This window comes from Mesocricetus auratus, unplaced genomic scaffold (genome assembly GCF_017639785.1).
Source record: "Mesocricetus auratus isolate SY011 unplaced genomic scaffold, BCM_Maur_2.0 Super-Scaffold_100676, whole genome shotgun sequence".
Taxonomy (NCBI): domain Eukaryota; kingdom Metazoa; phylum Chordata; class Mammalia; order Rodentia; family Cricetidae; genus Mesocricetus; species Mesocricetus auratus.
Genome location: NW_024429266.1, coordinates 14,905,237 through 14,925,268, shown reverse-complemented (window position 1 = coordinate 14,925,268; position 20,032 = coordinate 14,905,237). Strand labels below are relative to the sequence as shown.

Here is a 20,032-nt window from a genome sequence, read left to right as displayed (position 1 = left end):
GCAGAGGGTGTGGCACCCACTTGCAGCTCAGTGCTCTGGAATTCAAGATAACTGTGGATTCTAGGCTCAAGTTCACTCTTTAGTTGTACAGAGGCAAATGGTTAGTAATGGCATTGCCTTAAATGTGTGAAATAATGAATTAAAAAAGAAAAAGAAGAACAGCTGTTGAATCTTTCTGCTCACATGTTTTATAGGTGTCCCCACATGTATTAATCAGGGTTCTCTAGAATAACAGGATTTATAGAATGAATATATACATACACATACATATATGCATATATATGGAGAGAGAGAGGGAGAGGGAGAGAGAGAGAGAATGGGGACTTGTAGAATGACTTACAGGCTGTGGCCCAACTAATCCAGCAATGGCTGCCTCTGAAGTAAGGTCAAAAAACCCAGTAGTTGCTCCGTCCATGAGGCTAGATGTCTCAACTGTTCTAATGCTGGAATCCTGAAGAAGTAGGCTCTAATGCCAGTGAAGGAATGGACTTGCCAGCAAGGTAAGAGCAAGCAGGCAAAGAGCAAAAGCATCCTTCTTCCATGTCCTAGTCTAGGCTAGCAGAAGGTGTGGCTCAGATTGCATCTGGATTAAATATCTGCACTAAAGACTTGTCTTCCTATCTCAAAGATCCAAATTAGAAATACATCTTCCCACTTCATATGGCATCCATCATTATGTTGAGTCTACCCTATAGACTAGGGAATAATAGCCATGTTTTTGAATAATTTATAAATTAGACTTTGAAAGAATTGCCAGGTGTGGACTGCTTCCCTCTGTGTTGCCTGTGTGTAAAAATGCATTGTACAAATTCAGGTCAGTACTCGCTCTGTGAGAGAGTCACAATGCCAGGACCCCAGCTCTGTGATTCAGAGTCCCAGCCTGGCTCTTTTGTCAAGTCTAGGACAGGACCTGAAGCAATTATCCATCTTTGTCTGTCAGCAGTGTACACTCCAGGGCCACCAGAGTTGGCTACCAACACTTAACTGTATCTTTGTATGGGAGTCTTGAGCCATTGGCCAGTGTCTCACTGCTTGCTTAGCCCAGGTAGCCTTGAACTCACAATTCTCCTGCCTCAGCCTCCAGAGTGCCAGGATTGCAGCAGTATGCCTACCACACCTAACTTAGGTACTGTGTCTTAGGTTCGGGTTTATTGAGTAATAATTTGTATCCAGTGGGATTTATCTCTTGTGTTTTTAGACGAGTTCTGGCAAATCCATACAACTGTGCAACCAGGAGAATCCAAGGTGTTATCAGGGGCCTGGAAAGTTCTCTTTGCCCTTTACAGTCAGTCCTTACCCCCACCTTTAGTCCCCGGGAAGCACTGATCTGTTCTTGTCTGTGTTTGACCTTTACCCAGAGTAGTGTGTGAGTCAGTCCTGAGACCCAAGTGGGTCCCTTTGCGCCGGAGTCTCTCCTTAAGCACCGTGCTTGAGGTTTGCTTCTCTGGCTTGTTCGCTCATCTTCCCTGTTCTCTGCTCACTTGTCTGGACTGGAGACATGCCTCCCATCCCCTCCATGGGGAATGAACGGAAATAGCCCTGTCTGGGACTGGGGTTCCACTAGCCAAGGCCACTTTTGTAGACCTGGGAAGCAGATGGCGAATTCCCCAGTGATCTAGAGACCCTGGCTGTCACTTGTCACTCTGGATGCCCCCCTGGGAAGGGTACCATTAACCTAAGACCAGATCTCCTTTGGACAGCCTGTGATTGTAAGGGTTTGACTGGGAAACAGCAAGACACGTTGAATGGGAATCTTTTAAAGGACATTAATTCTCAAAGGGGAGTTCGCACCGTGTCAAGCACTTCCATTTAGCATAACATTCTTGAGGCCGGAAACAGGAATTAGGACGTGGAGTGGGAGATCCTGAGCTCAGAAATCTGCTGCTGAACTGTGTTTCTCCCAGCAGTCCTGGGAGCTGGCTGTAAATCCCACCCTCGCTGCTTGTTCTGGGTAATGTCTTAGCAGAGTCGATGTGAGAGCTGGGAAACTGTTTACTTTAGGCATTTAAACAGCTATCAATACTAATACTCATCATAGCCTTCAGTGAGCTCTCCTATGGTCAGCAAAGGGAACCCCCCACAGCTCTGAGTCCTGAGACAAGGGCTCCCAAAGGTGCCATGCAGAGAGGCCCCGAGGGTGGAACGGTGCCCTGCTAAGTTATACGTAAGCCAGCAGCTATCTGTTGGTCTTTCACTTCTTATTTCTTGGTTTTGTTTGCACCTTAGAGTCTGGAAGCAGCAGCAAACAATGGAAATACAGAAAACTTTCATTGTAGCACTTCAGATGTAAAAATTAGAATTTCTTACTCCACAATGATTTAAAAGAACATTCCCTAAAACTGAAGACGCGCTCCCAAATTGGTTGTACCAAATCCTAAGCACTTATTAAATATTTAACATCTAACTCATCTTCTTTATGTTTAAATTGTGTATGGAAATTGCTTTTAAATAATAAATGCAAGCAAAAGTAAAAGGCAGATGCCACCAACACCTTCCAAACCTCTCAGGTGCTTGTCCGGTGTTGCAGCGAACTAGATGAGAGAGAGGGAGGGTCCAGAGGCAAAGGGCAAAGGGCAAAGGGCAAACCCTCCTTCCTGCCAGAGCCCCAGCTTCTCAAAGGCAAACGATCAGACCCTGCCTTCAGGCCCAGCAGGATTTCAGTGGATTTATGTGGCTAACCCCATAATGAGAAGATTTGGAGTGTTGTTTAAAATGGAAATTTTGTTTACTTATATATAAGTTATAATCCCTGTGGACTTGGCAGCCAGAACTCAATTAAGGGAAGGTTTATTAATTAGTCACCCTGCAGGGAAGCAGGAAGCAGGGTTGTTAACCAACTGGGAGAGGCTTAGCCTGATGATGGATTCAGGGACAATCTCTGCTGCAAGAGCTAAATATGTAGTGTGAATGTGCTCAGACCCATCTATGCATTGTATGTACACACACACACACACACACACACACACACACACACACACACACACACACACCCTTAGTCAGGTAGATGACTTCTGGTCAAGATAGAAAAAGAACATTTTTTTTGATGTATCATTGTTTTGTAGATAGCATCAGGTTGAGCTTAAAATAGCTCTCCAGTTGCCAAGACTTCTGTAATATTAGCAGAACTGGTTCTCCCCATTCATAAGTCTTCACTGTTAAATCTATGAGGGCTTGCAGACTCCATGCAAATTCAGCTTTGGGGAGAGGTCCCTAATGAGCAAGTGTTGTTCCTCATAATGGATACCATGTTACTTCAGGCTTTCTTTTGGGCCACCGACCAGCTCCCAAATCATAACACAGAGACTTGTTATTAGTTATGAATGTTCAGCTTTATCTTAGCTCTTATTTTAATCTGCTTCTCTTTACCTACTTTTTAACCTCAGGGAGTTTTACCTTTCTTTCCTTCCTTCCTTCCTTCCTTCCTTCCTTCCTTCCTTCCTTCCTTCCTTCCTTCCTTCCCTTCTTTCCTTCTGCATAACTTACTTTCCTGCTGTCCCCATGGCTGGCCAGCTGGTGGCTACCTGGCCCTAGGCATGTCCCTCTCTATTCTCCTTCATTCTCTCTTCTGCTTAGATTTCTCTTCCTACTTATTCTCTCTGCCTGCCAGCCCTGCCTATCCCTCTCCTACCCAGCTATTGGCTCTTCAGCTTTTTATTAGACCAATCAGGTGCCTTATGCAGACAAAGTGAAACTAATGCAACACATCTTTATATAATTAAGCAAATGCATCACAAACAAATGTAACACGTCTTTACATGTTAACACACAGATGCAGCAGAAACAAATGTAACACACCTTCACATAGTTAAAGTAATATTCTGCAGCATAAACAAATGTAACACATCTTTACATAGTTAAATATTCCTCAACAGTGAGCCAATGAAGCCTGTTTTCCTTGTCCTCTTCATAAGCAACGTCTTTAAAAGCATTCCTTTATGGGCTGGTGAGATGGTTCAGCAAGTAAAAGTGTTTACCGCATAAACATGATGACCTGAATTCCCTTCCCAGAAATCATGGTGGAAGGGAGAAATGATTCCACACATGCCATAGCATTCACATGCCTGTACTCATACCATGCATCATACATATACGTAATAAAAATAGACAATTTCAAGTCATCTCTTTGATGAACAAGCTTGCAAACATCCAGTGCCTGCGGACAGCTAACACTGGGCTCTGATATGTTCATTCACCTTGCTTCCTCCTGGGAAATTGGACTAGTCTGTCCACACATCCATGAATGAATATACATGGACAGGCATTTGTGCACACACTCTTCTGGTCACAAGAATAATCAGACAGTTTCCTTCATCTTGGCTTTCTGATAGCAAACACTAATCTTTACAAAGTTTATGGAATGCCCTAAATCAGCCATGTCCTACCCAGGGCTGTGTAGTTCGGCTCTAAGGATCCATCATCTGGTTAGTAGATGTGCTTCTAAGGTGGTGGGGGTTGAGCACTTGTCTTAGTCAGGGTTTCTATTGCTGTGAAGAGACACCACCAAAGCAACTCTTATTTAATTAAGGTGGCTCGCTTACAGTTTCAGAGGTTCAGTCCATTACATCACGCAGGGAGCATGGCGGCAGCCACTCCCTTTGGGGGGCCACTTTCTTTCAAACCACCACAGCCCTGCTACTGTCCCCCTCAGCAGAGCCCTGAACAGGAGGATGGCTGCATGCTACAGGACTGCCAGCTCCCTAACCAGATTATGAAGTGACAGTACTAACTCTGTGCTTGTATCTTTCATCTCTCCCGCTATCCATGTCAGAGCTACCTCACCTCGGGATGGGGGGAAGGGAAAGAAACAGTAAGGGCAGAGGTCCCAAGCCTCCTTCCTCCATAAGAGCCTCCTCCTCACAGCTTCTCAGACATAACACTTTCCCCCTTAGAGCCCCAGAGAAGCTTTTGTCCTATCCTGCCTTATGGTTTTATCACTCATGCTCGTTGGGCTCCACCGGGCTATGCACTTCCTGAGAACAGAAGACTCTGATAGTCATCTTGGGTCTCCATGCTGCTGGTCCTGTGCCTGCATGCCAGTGCTCAGTACCTGCGTGTTATAAGCAATGGAATGTGTGCCGTATTAACCCTGACTTCCTCTGCTGTCTAGTACAGCTGCTTTCAGAGAGCAAGACCAACTTGTTTGGGTTTTGAATTATTAGGGATAAAGCATACCTCTGAGTGTGTGTGTAAGGGCTACTCCAGAGACAGGTCCTGAGGGCTCTGGCCTAATAAACGGTGTAATGACTTGATTGATTCAGAATTTGAATAGCCAATTGAGAGATGGTAGAAATCAAAGTGGGGCCTCATTGGAAGAAGCAGGTCACTAGTTTGCAAGGATAGATCTGTCTTTCTGTTTCTTTATACTTCCCGGCTGCAATGAGATGAGCAGTCTCCTCCTCTACACATTCTCGCCACCATGATGTTCATTCTTGCTTCACGTTGGGGCCACGTGACCATGGACTGACACCTATGCAACTGAGCCCAAATGCATTCTTCTACCTTTTGATCATTTGTTTTAAATATCTAGCTCAGCTTGCAAACCACCCTCGTGCCAGCTGATGCTAAGAGTGTATTACACTACCCAAAGTTGGTTGGTTCACAGAGAAAGTCCGATAAAGAGAGGAATCATTTTGAAAGATACGTTTGCATAACAAATGTGTATTTTTTCATGGACCTTAGGGGCATGCAGTGTGGACTTCCCTTAGAGATGAGTTTTTAACTTAAAGTTCTAACTTTCATGAATCTTACTAATTTTAATCATTTTTAAAATTTTAATTTCTTCAAAGAGATTAAAAAACTTAAAAGGACCTATTTGTTGTCAACTGAAACCAACCTTTCTCCAGCTTCTTTTCATTTTTTTCAACTCTAATTTCTCATGTACATCTAATTTAACTTGAATCTTTTCTTTAAGATACCTTCCCAAAACATTAAATTTAATTTGCATACAAATGCTCAAACTCCTTACAAAATACTACATTGTTGGTCTCTGTATTATTTATATTTTAGTTATAATAAACTCAAGTTGGTGGCACCCACCTTTAATCCCAGCACTCAGGAGGCAGAGGAAGGCAGATCTCTGTGAGTTTGAGACCAGCATGGTCTACAAGAGCTAGTTCCAGGACAGCCTCCAAAGCCACAGAGAAATCCTGTCTCAAAAAACAAAAACAAACAAACAAAAAATAAACTCAAGTGTCATAAGCATCCAATCTTCTGGCGCATACAAAGCAAAAGTGCTAAAGTCCACCGGCATTTGGCATGCCATGGTTGTCAGTCCGTGTCTTACTGGACGAGAGGGAGTGTGACTGACTCCCCAGTCACGTGGGAAGACAGTGGTCCCTAGACTTTGCAGCACATGACAGTCGCCTGGAGAACTTTTATGTGAATCCCAGTGTCCGTGCTGCACTCCAACCCAGTTAAATGAGAAGCCTAGGATCTGGAGGCAGGCAGCAGTGGTAGCTCTTTGCCGGCCCCAGGTGATCCCAGAGTGCTGCCAAATTGGAAGCCGCGTTGATGCAAGATGAGTAAAAGGCCAGGCATGGTCTAGAGTTCACTGTGGGTTTCCGTCTGCCTCAACATTAATTTTCAATGAAATCATGGAATGATTTTTTTTGTCAGCATGTGTGGACCTCAGTTTCGGTTTTCTCATCTGTAATTTCAGTCCCATTTATGCATAATGTAGGCATTAAGTGATATTAGGAGAATTGCTCCCTGTGGGGAAAATAAGGCATGTGGGTAACTTGGTTTGGTTCAGCTGTAGATTTAAAACATAAAGAATTTGGAGCTGAGGATAGAGCGGAGATGGAGGAGTGCTTGTCTCGTGCACCAAGCTTGACCCCAGCAGCACGTAAACTGGGTGTGGTGACACATGCCTGTTGTCCTAGCATGTAGGAGGCAAAGACAGAGGCACCTGAAGTTCAGGATTATCTTCAGAAAAATAACAAGTTCAAGGCCAGCCCAGGGATACACAGAGGCACTGTCTAAAAACAATGAGTGGCTCAAGACGGATTCCACTGTGTCCCTTTAACTCTCGTGTCCTTGCTCTCAGGACATGAGAAGATGATGAGGAACCTGCGCCTTACCTGGATTAATCGTCACTGCTTTTGCTCAGTCACTGCTCAAGTACTTTCTCCCTAGCCCCTGGCAGGGATGTCGACTCTTAACGCTATCAAACAGCCCGTGCCCACTGGCTTCTCACCAGTCTAGATGAAGCACCATGTGTGAAAGTCAGATTCTCTGGCCACCCGGATGCCAGTGGGTAGAGGGCAGGGAGCAGCTCTTTCCATTGTGTGAGGGTGCCTCTCACTCTGAGTCATGCAGGTAATTACAGGTATTTTAGAAAGAAGCTCTCCAGCACAGTGTAAGCCACCTTTTGTTCTCTGTGTTCTGTTTTTACTGTGTGTACATTATACATTTTATTCCATTACATCAAATGGGCTATTAAGTCTGGAAGTCCAAATTGGTCTCTGTCTTTGCCCTTTCATCTGAGATGCATGAGGAATACCTAAGCCTCTCCTGTCTATATAATTGGGCTGCAAAACAGATGATATTTTGTTTAAAAATAACGGTTTCCCTAGCACATCATTGCCATGAGCTAATCTTGCACGATCTGAAATAGGATAGAGGAGAAGCAGTATTGCCGCCCTTTTAAGGGGTTGCCCCAAGGACAGCTGGAAATAAGCAAAATGAACTTCACTCGTGTCTAAAGTGTGGGACTGAGCTGGAGAAGCTGAAGGGTTGAGATGCAATGCTGCTCTTCCTGGAATATTCACCACCAGCAGCAGACATGGGAATTGAAGGCTCCAAGATGATTCCCCAAAGTTCTTATCCCACAGCAAACCTATACCTTGCCCTCATGAATGGTGGTTGAGTTCTTCCTACGGGTGTTGAGGTACCCAGATGTGTGTACCCAGGTACCACTTGAATATCCCTTCCATGAAGCCCACACGTTGGGGTGGGTGTGGAGATGTGTGCCCAAGGAATGTGTCCCACCTCCTCTGCTGCCCTCTGCCCTGCTCCCCTGAGGCCGGGTTTCTCCCAGTGAGGCTCACTGCTGCTCAGAGGGCTTCTGGGTTTCACCTGTCTCTGCTCCCATCCCTCCCCGTAGTGCTGGGCTTACAGACTTTCATAGAGGTGCCTGGTTTCTTGTTTGATTCAAATCCAGGCCCGCATGTTTGCATGACAAATGTTCATACCCAATGGGCCACATTCCCAGCTCCACATTAAGGAAAAAAATGCACTTCTTTCCCCTTTGTTTTGAAATGATACTTATTCCAGATGTTGAGTGCTCATTTGGCAATTTTTAGGCTTTTAAAAATGTCACTGTGCTATCTTACTTATCTCCAAGGAGAAATCGGCCACCATGCTTACCTTTGTTCCATGTGTGGAATATGCTTTTGCTGCCTAGGCTGTTTTTCTCTCCTCCTTCTGCTCTGAGTGGTGTGATTATCATTGGCTTCGTTGGGTTTGTTCTTTTTTCTTGTTCCCAGGGCTGACTGAGTTTTTTTTAAATTTGTGGGTTGGTCGTTTTCATCATTTGGGAAAAGTTTGGACCATTATTTATTCAAATATTGCATCTGTGCCACACTCTGAAAAATCCAACCATGTGCATTTTAGACATCTGAGGTTTTTCTGTAGTTCTTTTAATTTCCTATCCATTGGTGTCTCTCTGTGTTTTTTATTTTTATTGTGTGCTTTTATATTTTTCTCTATTTCATTTTGAAGATTTATATTGATATATTGTCAAATATATTAATCTTTCCTTTTGTTAACGTGTAACCTGCCATAAACTCTCAGACACATTCCCATCTTTTTTTAATAATCTCTTAGAGGTTATTATATACACTTCTATTTTAACTGAGACAGACCTTGTTATACAGCCTAGGGTGGCCATGTAAGCATTGAACATTGACACAGAATGGCATTAACTGGTTCTCATGACCTTTTCTGTGGAATCTAATAGCTATACTTTTGTGGGTTTATTTCAGATACTTCTTTTTTGTGGGGATCACCTACCTGCTTTCTTCATGCCTATTTATCTTTTCACATGAGCTTTCAGATTTTCTGCTGTGACTGTTGGGAACAGGCACCTCTGCCCTTTGCTAGCAATTTCTCTCACATGCATCTGCCTATGACCATTCAACTGGTCTTCCAGAGACTGCAAATCCCCCAGCTCTTTTCCTTCTGGTGTTCTGTGCTGCACAAGGCTGCCGCCTTGGTTTCCCTAGACGCTGGCTTTTATCTCTCTTGAGCTCAGTGGGTCCACCAGATTCTTCTACCTGGGCTCTTTGTCTCCTGAGCCTGGAAACTCTCTCAGCAGGGTTAGCTGAGACCAGGAGCATTCTCCTTGTTTGTTTCATGTGCCTCAAGAGTTGCTCTGCCCTGACTAAAGTCCAGTGTCTTAAAAACAGCTATTTTATACATTCTGTTTATTTTTGATTGTTTTGGATACAAGATTTATCCTGGTCTCTGTTACTTGATTGTAGCCAGAATGCATGGGTGAAATTCTTAACTTTTCTGGGCTTTAATTTTCTCATCTGTAAGAAGAGCATGATAGTGTCTGGATGATTTTGTGTGGGGATTGAATGAGATGGATGTCTGTGCACCTGGCAATTGGCAGGCACTCAGCAAATAGTTGGGTCTCTCCTGCCTTTGCACCTGGAGCATACATCTTCCAAATTTCTCCTGGGGTTACCAACCTGATTCCTGGCTGAGCCTTAGGTTGGCTACCTGACAATGACAAACTGGAGTAGATAATCACTCCTGAGCTGCTCAGGTTTTAACTTTGTAAGTTTCAGAACTCCATTATCCAGAGCACAGTCTAGTTAAGCTCTTACCCTCCTTCAGTGAACCATCTGATCTACAGGCATTGTTCTTTTATTTGTAAAATAAGTGGCAGTAGGTTTTAGAGGGCATGCGGGATGTGGAGGACAGAATTTAAGAGCACTGATTCTGTTTGAAGTCCCAACTTGAATTGTCTGTGTCACCAAATGCTAATCTTTTCCTTTCCCCAAGATTCCCAAAGAGCTACAGGAAGAGGAGCCAATGTGCTGGCCAGAGCTTACCTACTCTCTTTCTCCCTCTTCTCCCCGTGCCAGTGTCTGGAGGTCGCAGTCGCCTACATCTCATTGATCTGGGCAGCTGTGTGAAAGCGCTCAGCAAAAATCGAGAAGGAGGCTCGGGGCTGTGCCTCTCGCTGTCTGCTCTGGGCAACGTCATCCTGGCTCTTGTCAATGGCAGTAAACACATCCCATACAAGTAAGTGGCTTAACTACTCAACAGCAAGATGGTGTGAGCTGAGTGGGTCTCTGTCCAGGAGGGCTGCCCGGGGAGAGGTGCAGCTAAGGGTCAGTCTGGACAGGGTTATGAGTTCAGTGACAAAGATTAGCTTTAGCTAAGTATGGTATAATGCAACATCCTCCAAATTGGAAAGTAGTGTTGCAGGTGCTTAACTTCAGCGCGGTCGTATAAAGCCATGTTGATAGGCCTCCAGTCATAGTTACCGTTGCTGGATTTCCAGCAGCATTACATCAGTGTGTCTTTTCCGTGGCATTGCAAGCAGTGACCAAAGAGGAATGGGAAAGCCAGGTTAAAGTCACACACAAGAGGACAGCTTACTCATTAGATATGCATTTCAGGCAAACAACAATTTTTAGTTTAAGTATGACCCTGTTTATTATTGCTACCACAGGCATCCTGTATGCCACCTGACACCCCTACTTAGGAAAGCTTTAAAAGCCTGGGGGTGTTACCATGTCTCATCCTATGCAGATGTTTACTCCATATACTCAGTCCTTCCCTTTTCACCATTACTGCTCCAGGAAGATAAAGTCAGAGCTTCTCCCATTTTTGGTGCAACCCGAAACACGCCATGTGATCAATGCTCATGAATTGTTGTGCCCAAATTCTGAACCCCCAAATCATTAAGAGGCCCATTTCGATGCAAAAGCAAAGAGTCTTTTATTGTAGTTGTTTAATGAGCTAACCCCACTAGCTCGAGCCTTTCATCCATTCACCATGGTGGATGGCTGGAGAAAGACCCCGAGAAACGTCAAGGTGGGAATCTTAAAGGGCAGGGTAAGGGGAGTGTCAGGAGTATGAAACAGTCTCAGGATTGGTGTGCTTCCATGCTTGGACGACCTGCCCTGTGTCGATTGGTCAACTGGTTGTTATGGCCCATAGGTCCTCCCAGGGCGGTTGCTATGTTCTGCACATCGCTGTTGTGCACTTGTCCATAAAGCACACCCAGAGGCTTAAAGCACAACCCCGCCAGTTAACTTCTGATTGGTTCCTTGCCACGAGGAGGGCATCTGACCTCCAAGTGACCAGGACAGTAGCAGCAGCAAGGTCAGATGAGCACATGTTAGCCTGTCATGGCTGCTAAAACGGGGGGGGGGCTGGTCGCTTCAGAGTGACCCAGTCTTACTTATCCCCACCACCATTCCCAGCTCAGCTGTGTGTCTTACTGGCTATATGAATCCGCACTCATCTTAAAATGGGGGTTCTGCTCTGTGTTTTATATGCTTCCCAAGGAAATGAGGTGAAGAACAGATGTGAAAACCTTCTTTTGGAATCAAGAAGGCTGTCACTGATGACCAATGGCGATCAGCCAATGATCTGGTTCAGCTCCATTTGATCAGGTTTAAGTGAAGACAGCATTTGTCTCACAGAGGTGCCGTGAGTGAATATGTAGGGGATATTTTATTTTAACCCATAAAAATTATTTAAATGAAAATTGCTACTGTGGGAAGGAGCAGGAGATTGAGGGTGTCATCGTCTTTGCTTTCTTCTGACACCATTCTGGCTTACCTGGTAGTTATAATCCTGGCTGTACCCTTGCTTAAGACTTGGTATCCCAGATAGATAAGCCACAACGTGGCTTTCCTCACCCTTTTGAGGACCATTTCCCATGAGAGAACAATGTCAGGGTGACAGTTTATCAAGTTTCATTTTCTATGATTTCTGCTGGGAAGCAGCCCAGAAGGTTGGGGACTTGGCAAAGAAAGAGGTCATTGTGGGGTAAAACTGTCAAGGCTGAAGATCCTCCAAAGACAAAAAGAGCTACGGGACCTGGTTGGCTTCCATTAAATGGGAATCATGTCTTTGAACCTGATAATTTCCTGGGTCATCATGCAGATACAATTCAAAATGCCACCTTGATATAAGGTCGTTGACTGGGTAGTAGAGCACTCCTGTTTTAGTCCTACAGAGTAGAACACCTTTATGATTTTAATAAATATTTGTTCGTTCCAATTGTTGAGTTGATGGTGGGAGGGCTGGTTAAATGTAAGCATATGAAATTTTTTGATTAGGGAAAGTAACTTTTTCCTGGCTGAAGTTTGGTTTCACTGTAAACAACTCGGGAAACACTGTGAGTTGTTTTTATTACTAGCTCAAGGTCTCTTGTTAGATTAAACATATCTTTAACATCAGTTGGTCGTAGTGGCCAACCACCTGCCCTCTTGGAAGAGCTGACAGACTGTAATAGAATGTGACCAACCCCTCCAGGGCCTTCTGATTGACTCCAGGAGGCCCTTCCTCACATTTTGGCAACACAGGTGATGAGCACAATGTTTCTGTATTGTATGTAAACGGACTTAACATAAATGTTGTATCTGCATAATACCATCTCATGGAGTTGTTCCCTGGCCCTAGTAGCCATTAGATATAGACACAAGCTTCCATCAGTGGCCCTGATTCTGCCTAACAAATCATCAAGAGCTTGCTGGACAGCCCAGTGCTCAGTGTCAGGAAGCATGGTGGCCTGGCAAGACATCCAATGACCAGGCCATTTGCCCTGTCATCCTTTGGTTCATAATGACCGTCACTGTGCATAAGCTTTGCAAGACTTTTGCTCTGAAATTTTCTGGGATTCTTAGCCACAGCCTAGTTTTAGTACTTGGCATCTGTGAATCTCATTTGCAAACTGATGGATTAATCAACTAGAAACTATTCTGTTTCAGAACAAAGGAAGGTAAGACAAAGATTTACTCAAATCTGCCAGGCAATTGGTGACAAGATCAAACTGAATGACTTTTCTTGGTTTGGGAGACCTCAGCAGTTGAGGCTACGTGACTGGCCAGTGCCTGTTCTCAGCAAGCTCTGACTGCTATTTATAGGCTGCCTCTGCATAGCAGGCTGTTCAGCCCAGCAGGATGGTCCACATTCCCTTCATCAGACCACAGCTCTCCAAAATCATTTTTTGCTACATTATGTTAGCAGACTAACCTTTCTGGGCATCAAGCCTTATCTTTCTCTTGACTTCCCAGGCAAAGGGATCTTTCTTGGCAGCATGGTTTCCTAATGTTCTATTTACTTTCAGAGGGAAAAAAATCCCAGAAAAATCAAACTTCCTATTTTTTGCCCTCCCCCATCTCTCCAAAACACAAAACCCCACTGCTCTTCATCTGTCACCCTAGAGAAGTCTGCTCAGAAGTAACCCTACTTGTGCTTGCTTCTGGGAAGTTAACTGGAATGTGCATGGAGGGGATATACCTGTCTCCATTTCTCTTCATCACTGTACTGGACCATTTGTCATGCGAACAAGCTGGAAAGAGAGCTGGGATTCATTACCCATCCTAGATGCTCCCACAGGTACCCTAGATGTGTCCTGAATGGTTCTGACTCTGCAGATGACATTACCTTTGTGGATGACAGGCACAGGCGCAGAGTGAGTTCCTCATTTCAGCCATTGGGCAGCACAGGCTGCCTGGCCAATCCCAGTACCATTCATCTATCAATCCTAAATGCTGACACCATTCAGAAAAGCATGTTGGGGAGGCAAGGACCCTAGGCCCCTAGTCAGCTCCTCGGTGACAGGAAGCACAAACTGCTGTCCTCTGACCTCAGGGAGTCTCATACTCAGGGAATCTGTCCTTGTTCTGAGGTTTCTGACAGCACATTTGCAAATCTCCTTCCAGGCTCATTTGTTATAGTTTTTTACTATTCCTCACCACTTCCTGCTCAGCAAGGTGCTAGGAATCTCCACAACTGATGGAGGGAGGCAGGGTGAGCAGAAGTAATGGCATGAACTCTCATGCTGTAAACCAATGTTCTGTGTCGACCTTGGGAGTTGGTCCCTGAGGGGTCACTGTAAGGATCTGTCAGGGGGAAGTTGGCTTCAGCTAAAGTGCTCTGATGTCTCATCCCTTCTGAGGATCACAGACTTTCTAGCAACTCAGAAATTCTATCCATAAGCCAAGTTACCTACAAGAGAGTTTGGTCCCTTTTAGGTGCTGTTTTGGGATGAGTACAAGCCCCAAGGAAGCACACCCTTCATACAGTGGTCCCTCATGCTAGGAAGCCTGTGGACTCTGTTTATAACTGGCACTGCCTTTAGAGAAACCATCATTTTAATAAGCCACACAATCTGATAAGAGCAAGGGCTTGTTACAGACTCCACAGAAGCCAAACCATCACACTTGGGCCTTTGCAAAATGATGAAACTTTTGTTCATTAAGAAATGACCGTTAAAGAGACAAGAGAATTTTATGGGGGGGGGAGTTGAGACAGGATTTCTCTGTATAGCTTTGTAGACCAGGCTAGTCTGGAACTCACAGAGATTCTCCTGAGCCTACCTCTACCTCCAGAGTGCTAGGATTTGTTTTTAACCACAGTTCTTTCATGGGTTGGCAACTGGGAATGTTTGTGCAGGGAAGGAGGACAGGGTGCTTGTTGATTGGATAATGAGAAGGGGGTGGGGTGTTGGAGAGATCTGTGTGGACCCAGAGCAGTGGTTCTCAACCCTCCTAATGCTGTGACCCTTTAATACAGTTCCGCATGTTGTGGGCACCCCACTATAAAACTGTTTTTGTTGCTATTTTATAACTTAGTTTGCTACTGTTGTGAATTTTAAGGAAAATGTCTATGTTTTCTGATGGTCTTGAGTGATTCTGTGAAAAGATCATTCAACCCTAAAGGGTCACGACCCACAGGTTGAGAACCACTTGTGTAGAGGGTCACTGTGGCCCTTCACTGGTCTGGCCTGTTCTGGGAGAGCTACAGTCTGTGTGGGAGGGTTGTGGCTTGTGGCACAGTAGGGTCATTGGCTGCTTTTGCATGGGTCTGTTCTTGAAAAGCTGCTTCCAAACTGTCCTGGAGTGAGTTCTGGGAGCTCTTCATGAAAGCCCTCTTAATCCCTTTGCTATTTAAGGAATTTAGGCCTAAAACCTCACATCTATCTGCTCATTTGCCAGCAGGTTGTTTGTATGCCGTCTCTAAACCATAGGTGTTTATTTGCTAATGTCTGGGCTCCAGCTTAATAAGGTCATGGACAATCAGCTGTGACACTCTCAGGATGTGTCTATTTCTGCTGCTCTTCTCCGGCAACTTGGACAATGGTGCCACGCAGCCACCTGTGATGTAAGCCCTGCTTAAGCTGCTGTGGACCCGAGATCCCCATTTATCCAGGGTAGTCACTAGTAAACTCTGGGCACAGACAGCTATGCTCGCTTCTCTTCCCTCTTTATGGGTGAATGGCTCCACCAAGCTTGAAATGCATTGAGGCCAGTCTCTTGGCTCAAACATCCGAGCATAAGCAAGCATCCACAGGCAGCATCTACTTCCGGAAGTCTCCGTCTCACCGATGTGCCAGAACCCCCTTGCACAGCCTGTGGTGGGAACGCTTGGCTTGTCTCCTCAGGCTCCAGTGGGGTAAGGAACCAACATTATTCTGAGGGAAACGGAGCACCTGAGCACAGCTATGCGCTCCAGCCAGCAGGCAGCACTAGAAACAAATTCAAGTCAGTGAATTTGTCAGGGGTGGGGGAGCCGGCTTTTCCTAAAGTGTTAATACCTCCCCTCATTTGAAAGGCGGTGGGGTGCAGATGCCTGCCAACAACAGGTGCAGCCTCAGGTCTGCGTTTGGGCCGTATGGGACACCACTGCCATGCAAAGACATTCTCCCACCAGCCTGAAAAATCTCATCACTCTCCCTCCTGGTGTCTGGGTAGATTTGGGTTTTCTCTGCTTTCTCGGAACTGGAAACTTACCCTGAGAGGCTTGGGAAGTTGGAAGAGGTATGGGAAACTAGGGAAAGTGGCCAAAACTGCTGTTAGCCATGATGTTCTGTTCCCCTGGTGTCACGCAGTCCTGTTCCTATGGATTTGAATGTAGATTACTTACAGGTACCATAAAATTAAATAGATATTTGCCGGGGAAAAATGCAAAAGAATATCAGCTGGAAGATTGACTCAAGATAGCATGAAATTGGGGAGAAGCTCCGTGTAAGGGTCTTTGTGTAGGAGAGAAGTGCACATGTGCGTATTTAACCTCCTCTAAATGCACATTAATGCTGGATTATCTCCTCCTGATTTACGGGGAGAACATCAATTTAGAACTATTTGCACAAACTCCGGATACCAGTTTATAGCATTCCCTGTTTAGAAATAAAATAACCAAAGTCTCAGGTTGCCAGGCAACCATAGCAGTGATAATTCTTGGTATTGCCGCTTTAAAAAACATTCATTTTTATACATTTTAATGACTGTTAGGAAGCAAGGAGAGTGAGCTCAGAGCATCTCTGGGACACAGAAAGAAGTTTGGTTTTTTTATGAGATTTTCCCGCATACTCTCTCTTTTATTCCTCCCTCCTCGCCTCTTCCCCGGCCGGTGGTATTTTCATAGTTCATTACAGAATTTACAGAGACGGTTATTATTTTCTTAACAGTCCAGGCAGCAATTGTCTGCTGATTAACTCCCCCAGCTTGAAACATGCAAGTCATTAGGGGAGAAATGATGTGGTGTGCCACTCTATCAGGATGCAGCCGGGCTCTGCTATCAGCTGTTATGTCCCCAGTTTGCTCCATCCTTTCTGTTCTGGAGACCTACTCTCCTGAACCAGGAGCAGAGTGTTGGACCCCCGACGTGACCAGGACCCCTGGGCAGCGGGTGACCTTTTTCTCTGCCCACTGCCTCTAGCTGCTCCTAAATAATGAAGCATAATGACTTGAGGACTGGATGGGAGCCAGGAGACTTCATTTCCTCTTGGGCTCCAACTTTATCTTCCCTTAGTTTGACTTCTGAGGGTACCAATGGACGTCCCTTCCTTCTAGATTCTCAGTCAACTGGTCATAGATTCAAGAGTGTACTAGGAACTGAAACCCCATATCCTATCAATCCCAGCAGAACAGAGGGGACTCTCTCTGCTCTCCCACAGAGGCCCCAGGACTCAGACTCATGTCAGCAGCACTGGGTCCCTCCCCAGACAGCCATGATACTCCAGGAAGGAAGGCAGGGTGGAGTCTAGAGGAAGGAGGAGACAGACTGTTAAAGCTGAGTGGCTCGTTCCTGAGTTCACATTTACCATCCTGGTAGTCAGGCTCTCTCACTCCCATGAACAAGGAGGCAGAAACAAGAGTAGGATTTCCCCCTCAATCTTTCAAAGGGAATAGAAACTAATTTATGAACTGCTGGATCAGAGGAAGAAGGAGAAAATTGTTTCCAACACTTATTTTCTGGCTTTTCAGCTACATGGCAGGCAGTTAGCATGGCGTATAAATTGCTTTCCATGTTTCTAAATGAGAGCACAGTGATGATGCCTCTTACTATGCCACTGAGGCTATAGTAAATGCCTTATGGGTGTCTGTTTATGACTGTGGCTCAACCACCATTCTTAAGGGAAAACTGGGAAACTGAGGCACAGAGAGTGAGTTCCTTGTTCAGATTCACACAGCTGTTAGGTAATACAGCTATGTCACTGCCTCCCTGTATGCCACTGCTGCCTAATATGGTGCCTGGAAGGATGTTGATGTACAGTGAGCATTTGTCAACAGGTGTGAAATGTCCATCCGTGCTGTATCACGTGTATCCATACAGCAGGAAGTTTAGAGGCTTGTAAGTGAGGTATAGACTGGAAAGGGCCAGGAGTTCGGTGTATACATCCAAGTGACTTCCTTGACCTCACTTGTTTCTATGATGGGTAAGCCAAGACTGGTAGCTAGGACCCCATGATGAAGTAGAACGTGAAATCAAGAAGAAAAAGGGAAAGTCCCTCATTCCAGACCCAAGCCATAAACCAAGGATAGATCAAATATCATGTGACAATGTTAAGAGCCGAGCCTAGGAATAACAGGTCTGTAATCCCAGCTTTTCTAGAGGTAGAGGCAGGGGGATTGCAAGTTCAAGGCCAGCCTGAGCAGCTTAGTATAAGACGCTGTCTCAAAATAAAAAGCAAAACCGGTGGTGGTGGTGGTGGTGGTGGTAATATTGTTTAGTGGCTCAGTGGTAGAGTGTTTGATTAGCATGGGCAAGCCAAATTCAACCCCTTGTGATGACAACAACACCACACACACACACACACACACACACACACACACACACACACACACCATGTTCAGTAAGATGCCCTTGACCTAGAGCTTGTGTGCAGGGGCAACAGGGCTGAGTGCCCCACTTAGCACTAGCTATGGAGGACTTAGCCAGCCTCAGCCATGTCACACCCCCATCTGTAACAAAGCTGAATGGTACCCCACCACACAGCCCTTATACTTTGCCTGGGGGCTTCAGCAAGAAAAGTGGGTCAGTTTTCTAGACTGGAGAGCTGGGTGCTGCCCACGGTTGACAGATGGGACCATGACTGTGGGTTTCCTTCCCCAGGATGGCAGATTCTGAGGGACTCCTGAGAAAACAGGTTCCCGCGCCCCCGTCAGTGGGAGAGGTTATCATCCTCTGGGCCCTGAAGTTTGGCTGCATACCATCTGTGTAATGAACGGAGGCGCAGGAGGTGTGGGTGATGCCAGGGTTCACGGTGCCCCGGTAATGAGCTTCCTCTAGCGTCTGCCTGAGAGCAGAAGAAGCATTGGGAACTTCCCTGGGTGCCAGGTCAGACAGTCATTCTCACAACTGGAATTTGTCAACTTTCTTCATCTGAGCTCCTAGAGAAATGTGGTGGAGAGGGACAGCTGTGGTTTTCCAAAAGTGATGATGCCACCTGGGCTGGCAGAGCCACACTCAGGTGAGGCCAAGGAACACAGATGCCAGCACCCCTGCTGGTACTCGGGAGCCGTCTCAGCCCTCATTTTCCATCTTGAAATCGGGATTTCGTTCTTGTCCTCCGCTTCTGGAACACAATGTCTAGGAGACCCGTTGAGAACATGTTTCAAAGGTGAAAAGGCCACTGTGTGACATACTTTAAAGTTTCGTACTCTGGGTCCCCTGGTAGCATCATAGCAATTTATCCACTCTAGCATGTGAAGCAGGTATTTCTTTTAGCCAATGGATTATAAGTTCCTTTCATTACATTGGAGCCCTCAGCCCACCTGCCTGACCCAGATCTGAGAGAACTTAACTCTAAACTCTGTACAAGAGTGAAGTGAGCCTAAGGCAACCACTGGGGTTGAGGGAACGCTCAGGAGTAGCTGCTGCAGAACCTCCAGTTGCTTCCGTTAATCCTATCAACCAGGGTGTGACGCATTCATTTTACACAGAGATATCCTTCACAGAGTGCCATTGACATCAGCCACGCTAGGAAAAGCTCCAAGGCAGAGCCTGTGAGTAACGAGTTAGAGAGAGGGAAGAAAGCCCCCTGTGTGGGCTTAGGGCGGGGCTTCCTTCTGAAGAGCTTTACGTGGCCACACTTGATAGAAATTTCATGTTGCATTTTAGGCCCTGCCTGGTTCTTAGTATATAACTGCTCTTTGTGGAAGTCAGGACTGTTCTGACCAGCAGAAGGGTTCTGGCCTACAGGAACCAGAGTTCAAGGGTTCCCCGGGGATCTGAGGAAGGCTATCAAACACATACAAGAAATAGTGGAGAAATGTGGAGCCTAAGTGAAAATTTTATTTTAACCCACTTATTCATTTCGATCACTTATCCATCCAAAAGTTTTCATTAGGTCTTGGTAACAGGCAAGACACTGGGAACAATACAGCAGGTGAGGGTTCAGGAGTGAGGAGGGGTGGGCAGCAGACATGAAACACCTAAGCATGATACATGATAATCATATGCATCCCAGCCCCTAGCCTGCACAGAGGGAAAGGGGTGGAGGAGGGAGGAAGGAGCCGTGAGGATCTGCCGCCTCCGTTGATGTGGCTACGTC

The 20,032-nt window shown here is 45.6% G+C and overlaps 1 protein-coding gene across 2 annotated transcripts in view; it reads left to right on the top strand.

The window, feature by feature from the left end:
* Positions 1-20,032, top strand: part of Kif26b (kinesin family member 26B) — a 393,085-nt gene that overhangs the window by 332,392 nt on the left and 40,661 nt on the right. For both annotated transcript variants that reach the window (XM_021231918.2, XM_013119200.3), the window contains one exon: positions 10,095-10,254. In XM_021231918.2, coding sequence (XP_021087577.1) covers positions 10,095-10,254 — 160 coding nt within the window. The remainder of the gene's footprint in view (positions 1-10,094; positions 10,255-20,032) is intronic.